This window comes from Myiozetetes cayanensis, unplaced genomic scaffold, assembly GCF_022539395.1.
Source record: "Myiozetetes cayanensis isolate MyiCay16 unplaced genomic scaffold, myiCay2020 scf7, whole genome shotgun sequence".
Lineage (NCBI taxonomy): Eukaryota > Metazoa > Chordata > Aves > Passeriformes > Tyrannidae > Myiozetetes > Myiozetetes cayanensis.
This window is the reverse complement of record NW_026087964.1, coordinates 6,327,793-6,343,272: the sequence shown is the minus strand read 5'-3', so window position 1 is coordinate 6,343,272 and position 15,480 is coordinate 6,327,793. Positions and strand designations below refer to the sequence as shown.

At 39.8% G+C, this 15,480-nt stretch overlaps 1 protein-coding gene across 1 annotated transcript in view; it reads right to left on the bottom strand.

Moving 5' to 3' along the window:
* The window catches only part of HGFAC (HGF activator), a 46,356-nt gene that overhangs the window by 22,134 nt on the left and 8,742 nt on the right, over positions 1–15,480 (bottom strand). Inside the window, exons 4-7 of the mRNA XM_050338385.1 lie at positions 15,199–15,272; positions 10,503–10,616; positions 9,282–9,413; positions 7,840–7,950 (exon numbers count right to left, since the gene is read on the bottom strand). Of these exons, the coding sequence (XP_050194342.1) occupies positions 7,840–7,950; positions 9,282–9,413; positions 10,503–10,616; positions 15,199–15,272 (431 nt within the window). The remainder of the gene's footprint in view (positions 1–7,839; positions 7,951–9,281; positions 9,414–10,502; positions 10,617–15,198; positions 15,273–15,480) is intronic.

Sequence of the window (15,480 nt, the reverse complement as noted above, 5' to 3'; positions counted from 1 at the left end):
CACCACGCAGAGAGCTTTGAAAGACATCTACATTAACTTAGCCCTGCTTTCAAAGGAAGATTTGGTTTATCTTCCAGCATCTCCCTATGCCACTGAAAATCTCTGTACATATTTGGGAAGGTGCCCAGCTGGACATAGACTTCACAGAAGAAAGCAGTTGCCATTTTTTTTTTACTCTAATTATAATAATGTGAAGTCCAATGACTAGGGGCAGAGGACTGCATGGCAGCAGCCTCAGGACTGGACTGTTCCTGGCCTGAAGCAGATTGCTTCACACTTTCACTCCTGTCTGTGAAAGTGAGAATAACACCACCCTCTGTAGCTTTCAGAGTTTGAAAATTAATGATGATATGCCACAAGTGAAGTATAAGGGAAGCTATAAATCTATATGGCTATATTTCTGTATCATTCAGTCATACACTTATAATATTTGCCTGGATTTCAATGTTTCTATTTGGGCTCATGATTTCATACAACAGTGGATTGCACTGATTTATAACAAGTAATTGATTCCAATAATTGTGTCACTTTCTGATTTGTTGAATAGCAGTAAAACCTCTAACACTGAAATGAATCTCTGCTGAAACTGTAGCCCAATTATGACACATACAAACAATCTGTCTGAGCCAAAAACTAGGCAGAAAGGTGGAAAAATTGACATCTTTTTGTAATGAATTAAATCTAATAGAAACTTACCATGTAAAACAAGAATGGATTAAAGACTGGGAAAACAAAGTGATTGACATAGCACAAAAAATCTCTTTCAGTTGCATTCTAACATAAGGATGGGATACTTCATTTACTGAAACTAGACTTATTTTTTAATATATTTCTTCTTCAAAGTATCTCTGTACCTTCATACTTGCAAATGCTTAGATCAACAGAGCTAAAATTGAAGAGATTTATGTTTCTTATACAAGCTCATGTACAAAGCTACCTTCTGAATAAACTGAATTCTTTAATATAAAAGTTTAAATCCAGAAATCTATAAACTCTGCCAGTATTTTCTGCCAGCTTGGAAAAGTAATACTCTAAATAAGAGAAAGGACTGTCTCTTCCATTTCATTTTTCTATTGATTATCTTCAATTCTACTACAATAGTTATGATTTACAGAGTCATGAATGCAATCAAATAGAGCTGAAAGGAGAAAATGTATTTAGGAAATAGGTTGTCAAGAGGTAAGGGAAAGAAATTTGAGCAGCAAAAAGCAAATTCCAGAGCTATATTACTTCAACAGTGAAACAACCTATTGCACAAACCATCTTACAGGATTTTCAAGATATCTGAGTGCCTATTTCGTAATGAAAGTTTTCATTCTGTACCTATACCCATAGGTCCTTATGTGTTTAGGGTATGAGCTAAAACTAGTCTCTGGACAGGAGTAGAAACAGACTGTATAGTAATTAATGATGGTCAGAAGATGAGCAGTTGCACTGTAGAGAGACAGTAATGAGTGGGGTGTTCTCTGGAGCCCCCAAAGCATCCAGTGTGGGCTGGGAGCAGAAAGCAGGCAATGGGAAAGACAAACAATACAGTAATCCAAGGATGAGCTGAAAGCCTGTGAGCTGCTGTACCATGTCTTCCACATCTTTCCTTCAACCATCTTCCTAACTGACAATTATACAGGAAAACAGATTGTGTGGATTAAGAGATTTCAGTCCCCTTGCACTGCAAGAGAATAAAACATAATGAACTGGTACCACTGCCACGTCTCAAATAAAGTAAAAATAGGATTAAAAACATCCTTATGGCTTTGAATTAACCAGCACACCAGTAACTAATACTGCTGCCAAGTCAGGCACTCAATCACAAGAATAAGGACTGAGCAGCTGCTTCATATTAGCAGCTGCTGATATTAATCATATTAGTTTATACCAGGATTACAACAAAGACTTGGATTCTAAAAACGTACCACTCTAGGAGCACAGAGGGCACCAAAGAAAACCTATTGCCCACCAATATCTAGAAAATACGTTTCTTTGTGAAAATAAAGAAGTCCTCTGTTCATCTCAAACCTACTCCTATCTGGAAATAGTATAGACTCTTTCTCAAGAAATTTTTGTCTCTTCCTTGGGATTTGCCTTTTCACTCAACCCTTCCAGAGTTAATCCTTGCTCTAAGCTTGCAGCCGGTATAGCTCATTATCTCCTCTTTAGCCCGCATTTGCCAAGGTGTCAAATGTAAATGACTAACCCATAACCTCCATGCAAACAGTGCTTCCTTCTTCATTTATGCTTTATTCTGTATTAGCCAAAATGTTTATTATTATCCTAAACCTATAAAGAAAGATGGCAAATCAGAATAACCTTGCTATTATTGCTCGCATCTGTCACCTGCATAAATGACACCTTATAGTTGTTTTTTTTGCAAAGCCACAGTTATCTCCTGTTCACCATTCCCTAGATTGGCACTATCTCAGTGCAATGAATCAGAGGTGAGTACTTGGTTGACAATGCCATGCTCACTTATTTCTTCATCTTCCAATCTCCCCTACCATTTACCACTGGAAGTGACAGTCCACTATCTAACTTCTTTCTCCATGTAACTCTAGCATTGTTTGAATTATTTTGGAATAATTCTAAATCTAATAAAAATCCAACCCACCATTACTATTTCTGTAGTGGTGCCCTGGGCTTTCTCTTCATTATTAATCCATGCCTTATCTCCTTGCATTATTATTCCATGCCTTCCCCTCATGCATCTTCCCAGGGAACCCATAAAACTTTACCTCTGCAAATAAAATAATCACCTCTCCAAGCTATATTCAGCCATAACTGTGCTTTTTTATCTGCTGTTCCATAATAACTTTATTCTTTTTCAGCCTAGTTTTATTACTAGTCCCAGTTCTTCATACATGCAAGCAACAAGCATCATCTCAGACCCACTTAGAAATCCTCTTCAAGTCTTAGTCACAGATGTATTTGTCCAAGTTCAGGGGGGAACTGGTTGAAGACACACTTACCATTGTGAGCCAACAGACCTTATTATTATATTTCACCCTATTTCTTTTTTTTTGCCTCTTCTGATCCTAGAAAATAAAAAATTAAACACTAGTCCAAAAACCATTCTAGCAGATGGTAAATATAAACCAAAAAGTTAAGATGTATTATCTTCTGTCTTCAGAAGAAGTTTTAAAACTTTCCTTCCAGCCTCCAGAGCTGAATTTCCTTTACTAAAGTACCTTTTTAGTAGAAAACTGCAAACACCCTATTTCAGTAAAAGAACCACTGAAAAGGTGGGTTTGCTGTCATTTTTACTAATTCTATTACCTCACACTCCCCCAGTTTAACCCCTAAAGATGTGGCCAAGAAGGTTTTTTTTCCTGTATGTAATTATATACTCAGCTATTCTGTCATCTTCCTTTTCTAAGAATCTTCAACCTACATCTGACATACACCACATTTCCTTACATAACCATAAGCCTTCCACAATTAGCATTCCAACTCATACTTTCTTTAAAGCTATGGTGCCATTCTAATTCCAGTACCCACAGCCTAATGAGGGGGGGGGAACAAAACAAAACAAAACAAGCAAACAAACAAAAAAGACACAACAATAGCACTAGAAAACATAAAGAGGTTTCAAAAATACTTTCACCAACTTCACAGTTCATCATGACCAAAATACTGTCAAAATCAGTGTTGCTACCTAAACCTCAATCCAAAGAGAACTCAAAACATATGATCCTCTGTGCAGTCCTCTCAAAACTACTGTAACCCACAACCACAGCGACACAAATCCAAACAGGCTTTCCATGTGAGATGGGCTTTCTATGTGCTGCTTTCTACTTCTTCATTGGTTTAATCATGAAAAGCACCGAAATCTGCCACTTAGTACACGGCTACCTTATTTTCACAAATAGTGTCACAAGAGCACACCCTGAACTGTAGCTGAGTCCTGATACAACAAATGAGCCATAAATAAACCCTAGATAGCCATCAACAACAATGTACCACCCAGTGATTAAGGTAATCCTACACTGTAAAAATCCAGCTGAAAGCTGACAAACCATCGAAATATGTAGTATAAAACCCCACACATCTGTACCGCCTATTCTTCTGATAAACAGTAACACAACAAAACCACTCAAAGACACTAGAAGTTTCAGGAAAAGACTTGACAACTAAGTAAACAGGATAAAGGTATCCCACTAACATATCCTCCAACAAATCAAGAATAAATTTAAAATACAAGTTAAGTACCCCAAATTTACTGAAAACCCACACCCAAAAAAGCAGTAACAAAGCAATGCTAAGGAGAAGAAAGCGATTTTACACAGAAATTGGGCAATATATATATTAATTTCCACTCACATATCAACTGAGGCAAATAGTGTGAATGCAATGGTAGGGTTTCAACCACAGAAACCAAAAAGCACCAATCCCTTGAAAAAAAAGTCCCACATCTCCTTCCTTTACCCTTCATCTTCCTTTAACTTCTCCATAAATCTTATTATAATGAATTATCTGTCCTCTGGTCAAATAACTACTCCTCTTTCTTTAGCTGAGTATCCCTCTGTGTTCACCCAACATCTCCACTATGGCTCCCATCTGTTCAAAGAAGCGTAAAGTGTCAAAGTAATTTTAAAATTACGTGTTTTTAACTGTTTGTCATCAGTTAGCACCTTTAATGAAGTTAAATATTCTGAAGATAAACATCTCCCATAAAAATTCCCTCTCCACTCCCTACATCAGCTTGGACCAAACACAAAATATCCTGCTCACATCGTCCTCAGGTTTCACTTCTTGCTCACATTTAACACTGCCAAACTGGCTGGGCCTGGGCCCTTTTTATTACTTTCTCTGTACAATGAGACAACCATTGCTACTCATGGTTGGATAATTAATTCTGCATCTTAACCTAAAGCCTGGATTCAGAGCTCTCTCAAGAAGAGCTCTGTTTCCAGAGAGAATAAAGCTACTCTTTTTTAATACAGAATCCTTATATCTGAAAATAGGTGCATATTTAAGAGTAATTATTATGAATTAAACTTAATTAACCATGGATCCCTGAAAAATTTTAAACAGCATCTGTTTGGGGAGAGATTTTTTGATGATGTGTCTAATTTCCTTTGAAATTAAACCTTGCTAAAATCTTATGCATATAAACTGTCTCAGAACGTTTTTTTTAAATGGCAGTTCTTTCTTTAGTACTGAAAATTTCTTCTTTAAGGGCAAGAAAATAATGTATTACCATAAAGAATAGAAATCTATATTAGAAACTGTCTTTTGTATATCAATCTCCTTTGTTATGGATATCTCCTATGTTACTTTTATCACCTCCCATATTTTTAAGTCAGCTCATCCTTTTCCAGTAGCTGCATGGTCATTTATGATAAGGGCTTGGCAATATACATACTTATATATATACATATATATATGTACACACACATATGTATAATGATTGTTTGCAAGAAAATTTTAAGATCAGTGAAAAGATAATTTTTTAGTGCTGACAGGTACCCTGTAGTCCAAAAAAAAGTAATGGACAGATAAATAGATATCCTTAAAATCACAAAAGTTATGGTTATTCCATTACTCACTGTTCAAAGGGGAAGAATGAAATTATCAGGCAGTAGGTTTTTAGTTAACAATAGAAAATACTGCTTCTCATCACATCTATTTAAATTCTGGAACTTCTTGACATGGCATGCTGTGAAAGGGAAAAGCATAAAGGAGTTCTAAAGAGTTTTGACAAATTCATGGAAAACAGGTAAAAGTCTATCAGGTATGATGGTCCAAGCATGTGCTAAGAAAATCCTCAACTGGGAGAAGTATTTCTCAGTAATTTCCTGTACTTTCTTTACTCCTCTGTCTACTTTGACAGTGCTTGAGTTACAGTATTACTTGGACTTATGATCTGCCTCAGAATGGTACATTGTTTATTAATAATTGTGAGTGAAATGTTAAGATAAATTAGCTGGTTTTCAAGCTAATTTCCATATCAAGACTGGTTATTCCTTGTATGAGTTGAGGGCAGAGGGCATCAGAGAGACCTCAAACACATGACAGCTCAATAACAATTTGGGAGACTTACTGTTTATTAAATTGATTGAGTTCTTTATTTTTTTAATAAAAATAAAACAAAATAAGACATTTTAGCATCACACCTTGGGCTTAAGGTTGCCTCTATAACTGAATAATTCAGAATAAAGTACATTTAGGAGATACTGTAACTTTCTCTGAATCAAGCATTATAAACACAAGCTATTTAGACTAAAGGGTAAATTTTAAACAAGGGAAACTATAGAAACTATAGAAGTTAGTAAGAAGGAAACAAAGAAAAAAAGCCAGCTGTGCTCACAGCATCAGATTGAAGGGTTAAACAAAATCTTAATGCAACACATATTAAAAAATCAGTTCTGTGTGCTCTGAGAATAGAAGCTCCTAGTGCTTGCACTGGAATGCCATTGTCCTAGTGTGATGATACCACCAGGTCCAGAGACCTGAGCACTAATTCATTTTTGCGTGAATTTAGAATGACTAAATCCTGGCAAAGAGAGGTTTTTTCATTTTTAAAACTTGTTTCCAAGGCCCTGACACATAAACACACTCCTTCGGTTCCCATTTTGTGTGGGAGTGTTAGGCAGCAGAACACAGATGGATTGTAAGCATCCAAAGCCATTTGTTTAGCAAATCAAATGTTTGCTTTATTATTTTCAAGTAATCAAAGAGCACCTGCTTATTTCTTGTTCTAAGCTAGCCAGGCAGAAACCGGTATTACAGCTCTAACACTGTCATCCTGATGTTTATAATCCAGGCCCCAGATAAAATAGTGCTCCTTATGAAGAACTTAAAAGAGTCACAAACCCATTTTGCATGATTCATCAGGAACCTTGCGAGTGAAGGTTCAGGACCAGTTCATACACCATCAAATTTGCCATTTCACTCCTGTTTTTTGTTATTCCAGCTGTACTGCTGGTCTCCCAAATGGATTTCTTTTTTTCCAGCTTGAATAGTTAGCTGCACAATTTGTTAACTATCAGAATAACAAAAAGAACACCAGACACCAATTGCAGTGTTCATTACCATGTTTTTTTACCTATTTGGACCAAATAGGTGCCACTATAGCTGCTGGGAGTCATGTCTTCAATTTTGATGAGCCATGGGATTTATGCACTCAGAAAGACACAGCCACTGATAGAACTTGAGGATTTAATATGCAAACAAGCTTTACAAGCAGATTTAACCCCTGTAGGGATAAATGTTAAGTCTTCTGGAGGAATGTTATATCAAAAACTATGGAGCTTCTCATAAGCAAAACAGAACTAACACATAGACACCAAAATGCAGATTTCTCTGCCCTGACCCACCAGAGCAAGCAAGGGTTTTATGTAAGCTGTGCTGGGCTAAATGTGCTATTAAAGTTCAAGGTAACTCAAAGGGTGTGCATTCGCTATTTGTCTACTTCCCACAGTAATGTAGTGCTACCAAACACAGTCAGCTGCTAGATTTTGTCAGAGCATAAATTCCAGTTTTATGAGGGGATGCATGGATCTGTGGGGAGGCAGTTGCTCTAGACTACAACTCTGTGACTGATCCTGCAAAATGGAAGCATGCACTTACCATATGGTCATGAGTAACTGAATTAAAATTTCTGTTATTGATTTTCTATAAAGTTAAGGACATGAACACATACTTTTAGAAACAGAGTCTCAGCGGTGAAGTGTGTGTTATGTTGTACACTGTAGAAATACATTAGACCCTTGTTCTGTGTGACTCTTCAGTTGTTACAAGAAATGTCCTCAAATGCAGAATACAACACAGAGGCAAAACCCACCAGCTTCACACCCAGATGAAAACACCATATTCCATCTGCCAGTAGGTTGGTATACTCACCAATATTGCAATACTTTCCCCTATAATTTTCTTTGCAATCACATACTGTTTTCCCACTGGAGGTAACCATTTTACACTCTCCACCATTCACGCAAGGGTCATGAACACAGCCTACAAGCAGAAACCAAAGATCAAACCAAAGGTACAAATTATTCAAGAGAATCAGTCCATTTAATTTTACTTCAGTACATCTTCTCTGTGTATACACATTTTTGGGAAGTTTATCCTTTTTTACTCATCTCAGACCTACACTTGATATAAATTAAAGGAAATTTGGCTGGTTTCTCCCCACTAAGGTCTGTCTCGTTGTTTTTACTGCTATTGGATAATGTCAGCTATTGAAAAAATTATTAATGAACAATAGGTAAAATGGGGGTGGTGATTGTTATTACTAGTGGTGATGGTATTAACACTTCTTTCTCTACAGCGGGTTCTGCCAATTCCAGGCTTGCCACTAAGCTCTATTAAAACTTATAATAACATATCTAGTAGGTAGCTCAGTTAAATATTTAAGATCTGTGATTGGGAAGTATAAAATCCTATCAAATTTTGCAACTCTCCCATGGACTCCTGATGACCTAGAAAGCCACTGACTCTCCATACTTTAGTTTGCAGTTATGTAAGGTGGGAATAAAAGCCTATTTCAAAGGGCTTTTATGAAGTTTGTGTGTACTGTAAGTTACTTGGGAGTCTGGGCAGGGTAAAAGTCAGCCAGACTGAGTAACAGAATAGCCATACCAGAGCACATACAGAGGTGAGGCATATGGTTTGCCTTGCAACATCTCTCCTTTCAATGGAAGGTGCTGTGCTGGCTTCATCAGGTAAGAGACAACCCCAAGTGCATGCCCTGTGCCTGGCCAGCTGTGTTGAGTACCTGGCAGCCCCAAAACAAGGAGGAGGCTTCATAACCTGAGCATTACCCTGGCCAGGAATGGGTATGTTTAGCCAAAAATCATGGGGACTCTGGGGTCAATGAAGGTTTTATGGGATCCTGGAGGAAGGTTAAGTTTACATGGTAGTAACTCAAGGGAATAGACTTGAGAAGAAAGACAGAGTAAAAACAGCAATATGAAGGGATTGTGGGTGCACAGAGGAAGATTGAGCAGGGCATGCCTCTCAAGGATGTTACAGTTTTGGAGGAGAAATTTTATCACTTCTAATATATAATCTGTTGCCTATTCTTGCATACTGCAGATCGGGATTATATCCCTCTCAAAGAAAACCCTGAGGTGTGTCCCTAAAATTCATCATAATGTATATAATTGCTTCCTCGGATAAGGATGGACATATTGAAGCGATTTCCTGGGTCAGTATTACTGCTCACACATGGAAAGGAAAGCTAAAATATTCTCTTTTAAGGGGGGCTTTGTGGGCTGCAAGAACAGCACTGCGGTGTGTAACACCGTGCAGGCCTAAAGCTGTAACACAAAATAGTGCCTTACTTTTGTGTTCAACACGCTCGCACTCGCTCTGGCCGTTCACACAAATGCACTGCTCCACAACTCCGTGTTGGACTCTTGACCAGCTCACGCCCACATCAAAGAACACGTAGAGACTGTCGTCAAAACATTTCTCTGAAACAAAGTTTTACAAACAACACAAGCTTTCAGATGTTATTCCTTGCAAGAAACAGCAGCACAATCTCCATCATGCCCTGTTCATCCCTTCTTTCCTTCTGAGCAGATGCGTGTTTGTTGGCAGTGCTTCTCAAACAAGCCAGCCTCCACAGTGTGGAGGCACCAAGCCACTAGAGCAGCAGCTCCAAGGACCTGGAGACAGAGATGGCTTTCTCCTAAAGCATGACAGCATCACCATTACTTAAACCCTTCCAGAAGTTTGTTCAGAAAACAAAAAAAGTCAAATCAGTAGTATAAACTTGGGTCAGTGCCCCTTTAATGCATCATCCCCTGAAAAAGGCTTCCTTGTTTATTATTAAGAGAGAAGTCTAGAGCTGCAGGGAACATGGGCTAGTGGTGGACTTGGCAGTGTAGGGTTAATGGTTGAACTCAATGAACTTAAGGGTCTTTTTCAACCTGAACAATTCCATGTTTCTATGAAAAGCCTTCATGAAACTTCAGCAAGCACAACTGAAAACCCTCAGTGAAAAATCTCTTTGCTTGATGTGCAGCAAATTGGGAGTGACATCATGATAAAACTGGAAAATAACTCAAGCAAAGCTTTTTGGCCTAACTCAACTCCTTTTAAAATGACTGCCCTGAAGGTGGAGCAGCTACCCAGGTACAAAGTTGACATCACAGGAAAAGCTGTAATAACCCATATGTGAATATACATAAGGAATAAGGCATCACCTGAAATTGTGTTGCTTTTTCATGTCTTTATACCCTACCTACTAGGTATAAGTAATTTCCAAGCATGTAGGGGTTATTTAAATCTTAAAATAGCAAAGGAAGGGGAAGAGGCTTTTTGTGTTTCCTATGATCAGAGCATACTTGGATTTATAATTGTACAGTCAAACTATTTTCAGATGTCCTGTCAGGAACGAATTGTCTGTCATAACCATTTGGAGATCCACCTACACAAACATTCATGCTGCAGTGGTCTCTCCTATCACAAGAGCACTACCTTTTCATTAAGCAAACATTAATGAGCTTTACTTACTACTCATATTTCATGTTGTAACACTCATGGAAGAAGATACTTACTCAGCTGACAATCATCGCCTGTGAATTCCTCAGGACAGATACAGTGGTACATCCTGTGGCTATGAGTGAGAGAACAGGTCCCTCCATTTTGGCAAGGGTTGCTTGCACAGTGATCTAGAGAGGCCACACAAGAGATTGTTGTTAATAGGTGCCAGATAAGCCAGGCTTTGCTGTGTTAGGCATCCACTTGATTACGTGAAGCATTTTGGTTCAATGCACGGTGGGTTTAATACCACCTATTAAGCTAAAACAAAATGTATCCAACCAATTTACATTGGGCTTGCTTTCAGCTGTATAGCAGCTATATTTATCCAGCTTTTAAAAACCATATGGTAAATCACTGAGCTGAATCTTCTCCCCCAGAGTAAGTTGTCCAAAGATGGTAGGTCCAGGCACGCCTGAAGGTGCCAGATCTGGCACTGCAGTGAGGAAGAAGTGGGACAGGTGCCCACAAGATGGAGCTGTGCCTTTACACTGGGGAGGAGGAAGGCTGCAATTCTGCCTCTGCTCGGCTTTCTGCCCTGCAACCTTCGCATTGCAGCATCAGTCACCAGGATTAGGCATCTCTCTTTGACATTACACGAAGGACAACCCTTGACAGAAGAATTTGCTGTGGATTTTTGGATTATGTCTAAAACCGATGGGCAGCTGGAACAAAGGGCGAAATTATAAAGCAAAACACAAAGCACATCCAAGTAAATCAGGCAAAAGAAAGATTCAATTGGACCAGTCCAGGATATCTGTTTACTAAGGAATTTTCTAAATCATGGGAAAACGTGGTGGGAGAGGAGCATATGAGCCAGGATAATCCACTAATTCCTGCAATAGAAGGTTTACATGGCAATGTGCCATGCAAACGTAGTAAGTCTTGCTGTCCAGGCAATGTTCCTGATTTCAAGCAGTGTTGAGGGATGTATCTCCTCTGAAGTTAACAACAGCATGATTACACCTGCTCCAGAGCCGGCCCAACAGCTTGTTTACATTCTAATCTTTTTTAATGCTCCTCAAACTCTGCAACACCAACTCTAGAGTTACTCAATCCAGGTGCTTCTTCAGCTGGAGAGTGTGGTCCCAAGCACGGGATGCAACGTACAGAAGCACAGGTACACACGTACAGGGCCAAGGTGAAGCACAAAGATACATGTGAGGTTCCCCTGCACAGATCAAAATATTTACTTCAGAAGACAGTGATGTAATTCATATCAGATAGCAGGTCTGGGTGTATTCACTGGTAGTTTCACTCCAGGATAACATCAAGGGAAAGCAAGTAAAGTCAGTGACATTCCTAATATTCCTGCTGTTGATAGTTAGGAAACTTCTAGTGATGTAATGTTTCCTCAAAGGAAAATCCTGTACTTCCCATTACATCCAAACCATGACTTGATCTCCAAGGCATCTTCTGCTGCAACAAGAGCTCAAGTAATTTTTTTGTACCCTTGTTAAATCTGCAAAAAGCACTTCCAGTTCTCCCCTTCCTTCCCAGTGAGTACCTTACTACATCCTACCCACCACTCCAGTCTGACCTTCCAGGGCTGTTCAGTGTCCCTCCCCACCTTTCCCGGAGTCCAGCAGCAAGTTCTGCTCATAAGCATCACAGTTCCCTGCAAGGAATCCTGACCACCATTAAGGATCCATTTACTGGGGAGTGCTAAGTCCCTGCCTTCTCAACACTGTCTAAAGCACCCTCATGGGCAAAACACTCTGTGCTTGTTAGCAGTCATCTTGACTTCAGCTTCACCTCTCTGAGTCTCTGCTGAATGAGCAGTAGCCTTGTCTCACCTTTCTACCCGTATCTCCCAGAAAAAACTTTGTTTCTGCCGCCCATCTTCCCCAGAGCCCCTCTGGGGGTGATGCCTCTTCCTCCTGCCTGCACAGCCCACACTGCTCTACTTCTTCTTTCCATATCAGTCCAGATGTACCTTAAAAATACTCACTGCCTGGCACTTTTTTTCCCATGTCTGGGCCTCCCTGGGGTTTTGGCTGTTTGTCCAAGATTTCCAGACATTCAGAGCAGTAGTTCTACCAGACTGCCCAAGATCTGGAAGTTCCACATGTAGGAGCATTGCACTTTTATACATACGTGTACGTAAATGCAAGCTATGGATTCACAGCCCAGTTGGTCCATGTGTATGAAGGGGCTCACACTGGGCAGCTACTGCACAAACCAGAGGTATCCCCTGGGCAGGGGGGAAGGATTTCTGGAAACCTGAACAAATAACCCCTGAAGGCAGTAATAAAGCTCCCACAGATAGTAGGGGGAGTTGATCAAGGGCCATGACTTCATAGAGCAAGCTCTGACTCTGCACAGTGCAGTACTAACAACTCCCTCCAGCAGAAACTACATACCCGAGCTTCACTTCATCCTGAAGCTTAAAGGCTGTCTGGTTAAACTTTCCCTTGAATTTGGGAGACGTATTTTTCTATATCAGAAACACTGCCTCCAACACTTGCTTAGCATTGATTTGTAAGCACCTCCAATGTTTTGAAGTAGGATCCCCAAATATACATGGTATTCTTGGCCTGGAGAGAGTTTGCACTTCAACTTTTGCTTTCAAGAAACTTTTTCTCCAACCCAGTTAACATCCCAGCTTCTCACCAACCCCTCATGGCCAAAGGATACTCTCTCCCTGAAATTTCTTTTTATCCTGTTTTTCAAGCATCTATAAAATATTTGAGATTTCCCCAAATATTTAATATTTTAGTGGATTTTTCCCCAACAAAATCATATTATGTTAAAGATCAGCATTGTTCAGTTTGTCTGCTTATTATTCCCAGTTGTCATCCTCAGCAGATGACCTTTCTTCCTGTTTGCTTAAAATTCCCTTCATCCACTTTGTCGCTTTTCCTTTCAACCTCACCACTAAACTTTTCTCTGTGTTGTTTTTTTTTATTTTGCAACAGCTCAAAGTGATCTCTTCCAGCTACCCCATCTTTTTTCTCTTTCCTTTCATCTCTCACAGATATAAATCCTATTTGGGTTTTTTTTCTGGAGAAAAAACAGTAGCCAGGGAAAGCCCTCACTGATGTTAAGGTACACTGACAGAGACACCACTCAACCAGAAGCAGGCAGACAGGGTGGCTTTCTTGTTCCAACCCACCCTATCCATCACTGTTGTGGGTAACGGGCAAAAATGAGCCAAGAGTTCTAAAAAAGCTTTGCAGGCAGCCAAATGTCTTGCAAGACAATGGTGATGGGCAGATAGAGGGACAGAGGTGGCACCAGGCACCCCCAGCAATGCAACATTAGGCTTGGAAAGCTCTTTCAGCTCCTGAAGAGTCTCCTTGAGTCAGCCAGCTGTCACCGTGACAGCAACTGCTTCACTGGAGGATTAAAGCAGTCACGAGTTGCAGCTACCAATATTTTAAGCTCTGGGAGGCCACTCACGAATAACTAAGTGCAGCCCCCATAACCTGGCTCTTGTAAGCCACAAACTGCCTGTAAAGTCCACGTTCATGTCTGATACACTTGCATTGCAAAGGCACAAACAGCGCTGCTTGTTTTTGGGTTGGGTCGTTTGCCTCTGATCTACTGTTAAATCTGTTATAAAGCCAGGCTGGAAAATAATTTAAAGTCATTAAGTTTAAAAAGGTGATGCTATGCACTGCTTAATTTTAGACTGTCAGCATGATTCAGCTAACGCTGGCTTTTCAAGTGCTCTGGTAGATTGCAATCAGCTTGGCAGGAGACTCCTGACACTGTGGAGAACTCCCTGAAAGGGGATGGTGGAAAATGCCCTTTGAAAGTGGAAAGTGAACGTCTAAGGGCCTCTGGTCATATCCCGAAGACTAAATAAGACAGGTCCCATTTAAAAGTAGTGAAATGGCAAAAAGAGGAACATGATCGGGATTTAGACATAGATCCAATAAAAAAACCTCAGTGGCATCAAGTTTAACCAGTGCAACACCTGATTTTTCAGTGCTATATGAATTGAGAATTCCTTATAAAATGAGATTCCCCAGCATCCAGCTCGTGGAACATGGAGCTGGGAAGACAGAGAGAAGCAAAGGTGCATGTTCCCAACTGAACTTCTTGGGATGTGGTGCTTTCACTCACATGTGTCAGTTAAAGTGACTTATAGCTATATATATAGAAAGGAGAGTTTGCCACAGACCTTGACTTCCCATTTTAGACAGACTTCAGCAATGAGGTAATTATAGCACTGGAGTGTGGTGACCACATGAAGCCATAGCACTGTTCAGCTAAGTAATCCTCTCACTGCAGTGAACGTGTCTAGCCTCCTGCCTTCTCTGATGGAGCCCAAAGCCCAAGGAAATCTGGTTTTGAGGTTTGCTTTTTCCCAAATGTTTCTGTGCCTTCTAAAGAATTAACAGGTCAAACAGGAAGAAAAAGTAGATGATTAAATGAAGGAAAAGCTAATAAGCACATCCAAGCTGTGCGGGAGGAGAAGATGATCACCTCTGTGCTCGGCTCCAGCTGGAGTTCAGATTTCCGCCTTGGTGTTACCATAATTTCTCTCCACGACTTCAAATTAGTCAACAGGGAGTGAATTAAAGACTGTGTGATATACACAATTTAATACTGTGGTTCTGTAGAGTCACAGAGAGATTATGGAAACAGCTAATGGGAAGGCTTGCTCTGTGTACATCAAATGAAAGGTGCATGGAAGGCACTGTCCCTCCTTACAGCAAAGGAGGAGCCAGGTACCTGGAGCAACCCAGCAATGGCTCATCTTACCTGAGTGGTCCTTGTGCAACAAAGCACAGTGTCCCCAGCTCCTGTCCCGGTCAAAGTTAGGTGTTGTTGAACACCTGAAAAGAAAATCAAAGGTGAAGTTTAGTGCAGCTTTAAATAACTGAAACTTCACGGCCTTCACACTTTGGCAACCTGGAAATTCATACTTCTTTTTTTTTTTTTTTTTCTAATTAGGATCTCTTTCATTCAAACTCTCTTAACATCAGAGGGAGAAGTTTGCTTTCATTTGTTAAAGTTGCTCTGCTCCATTCCTCTCAAATTAAA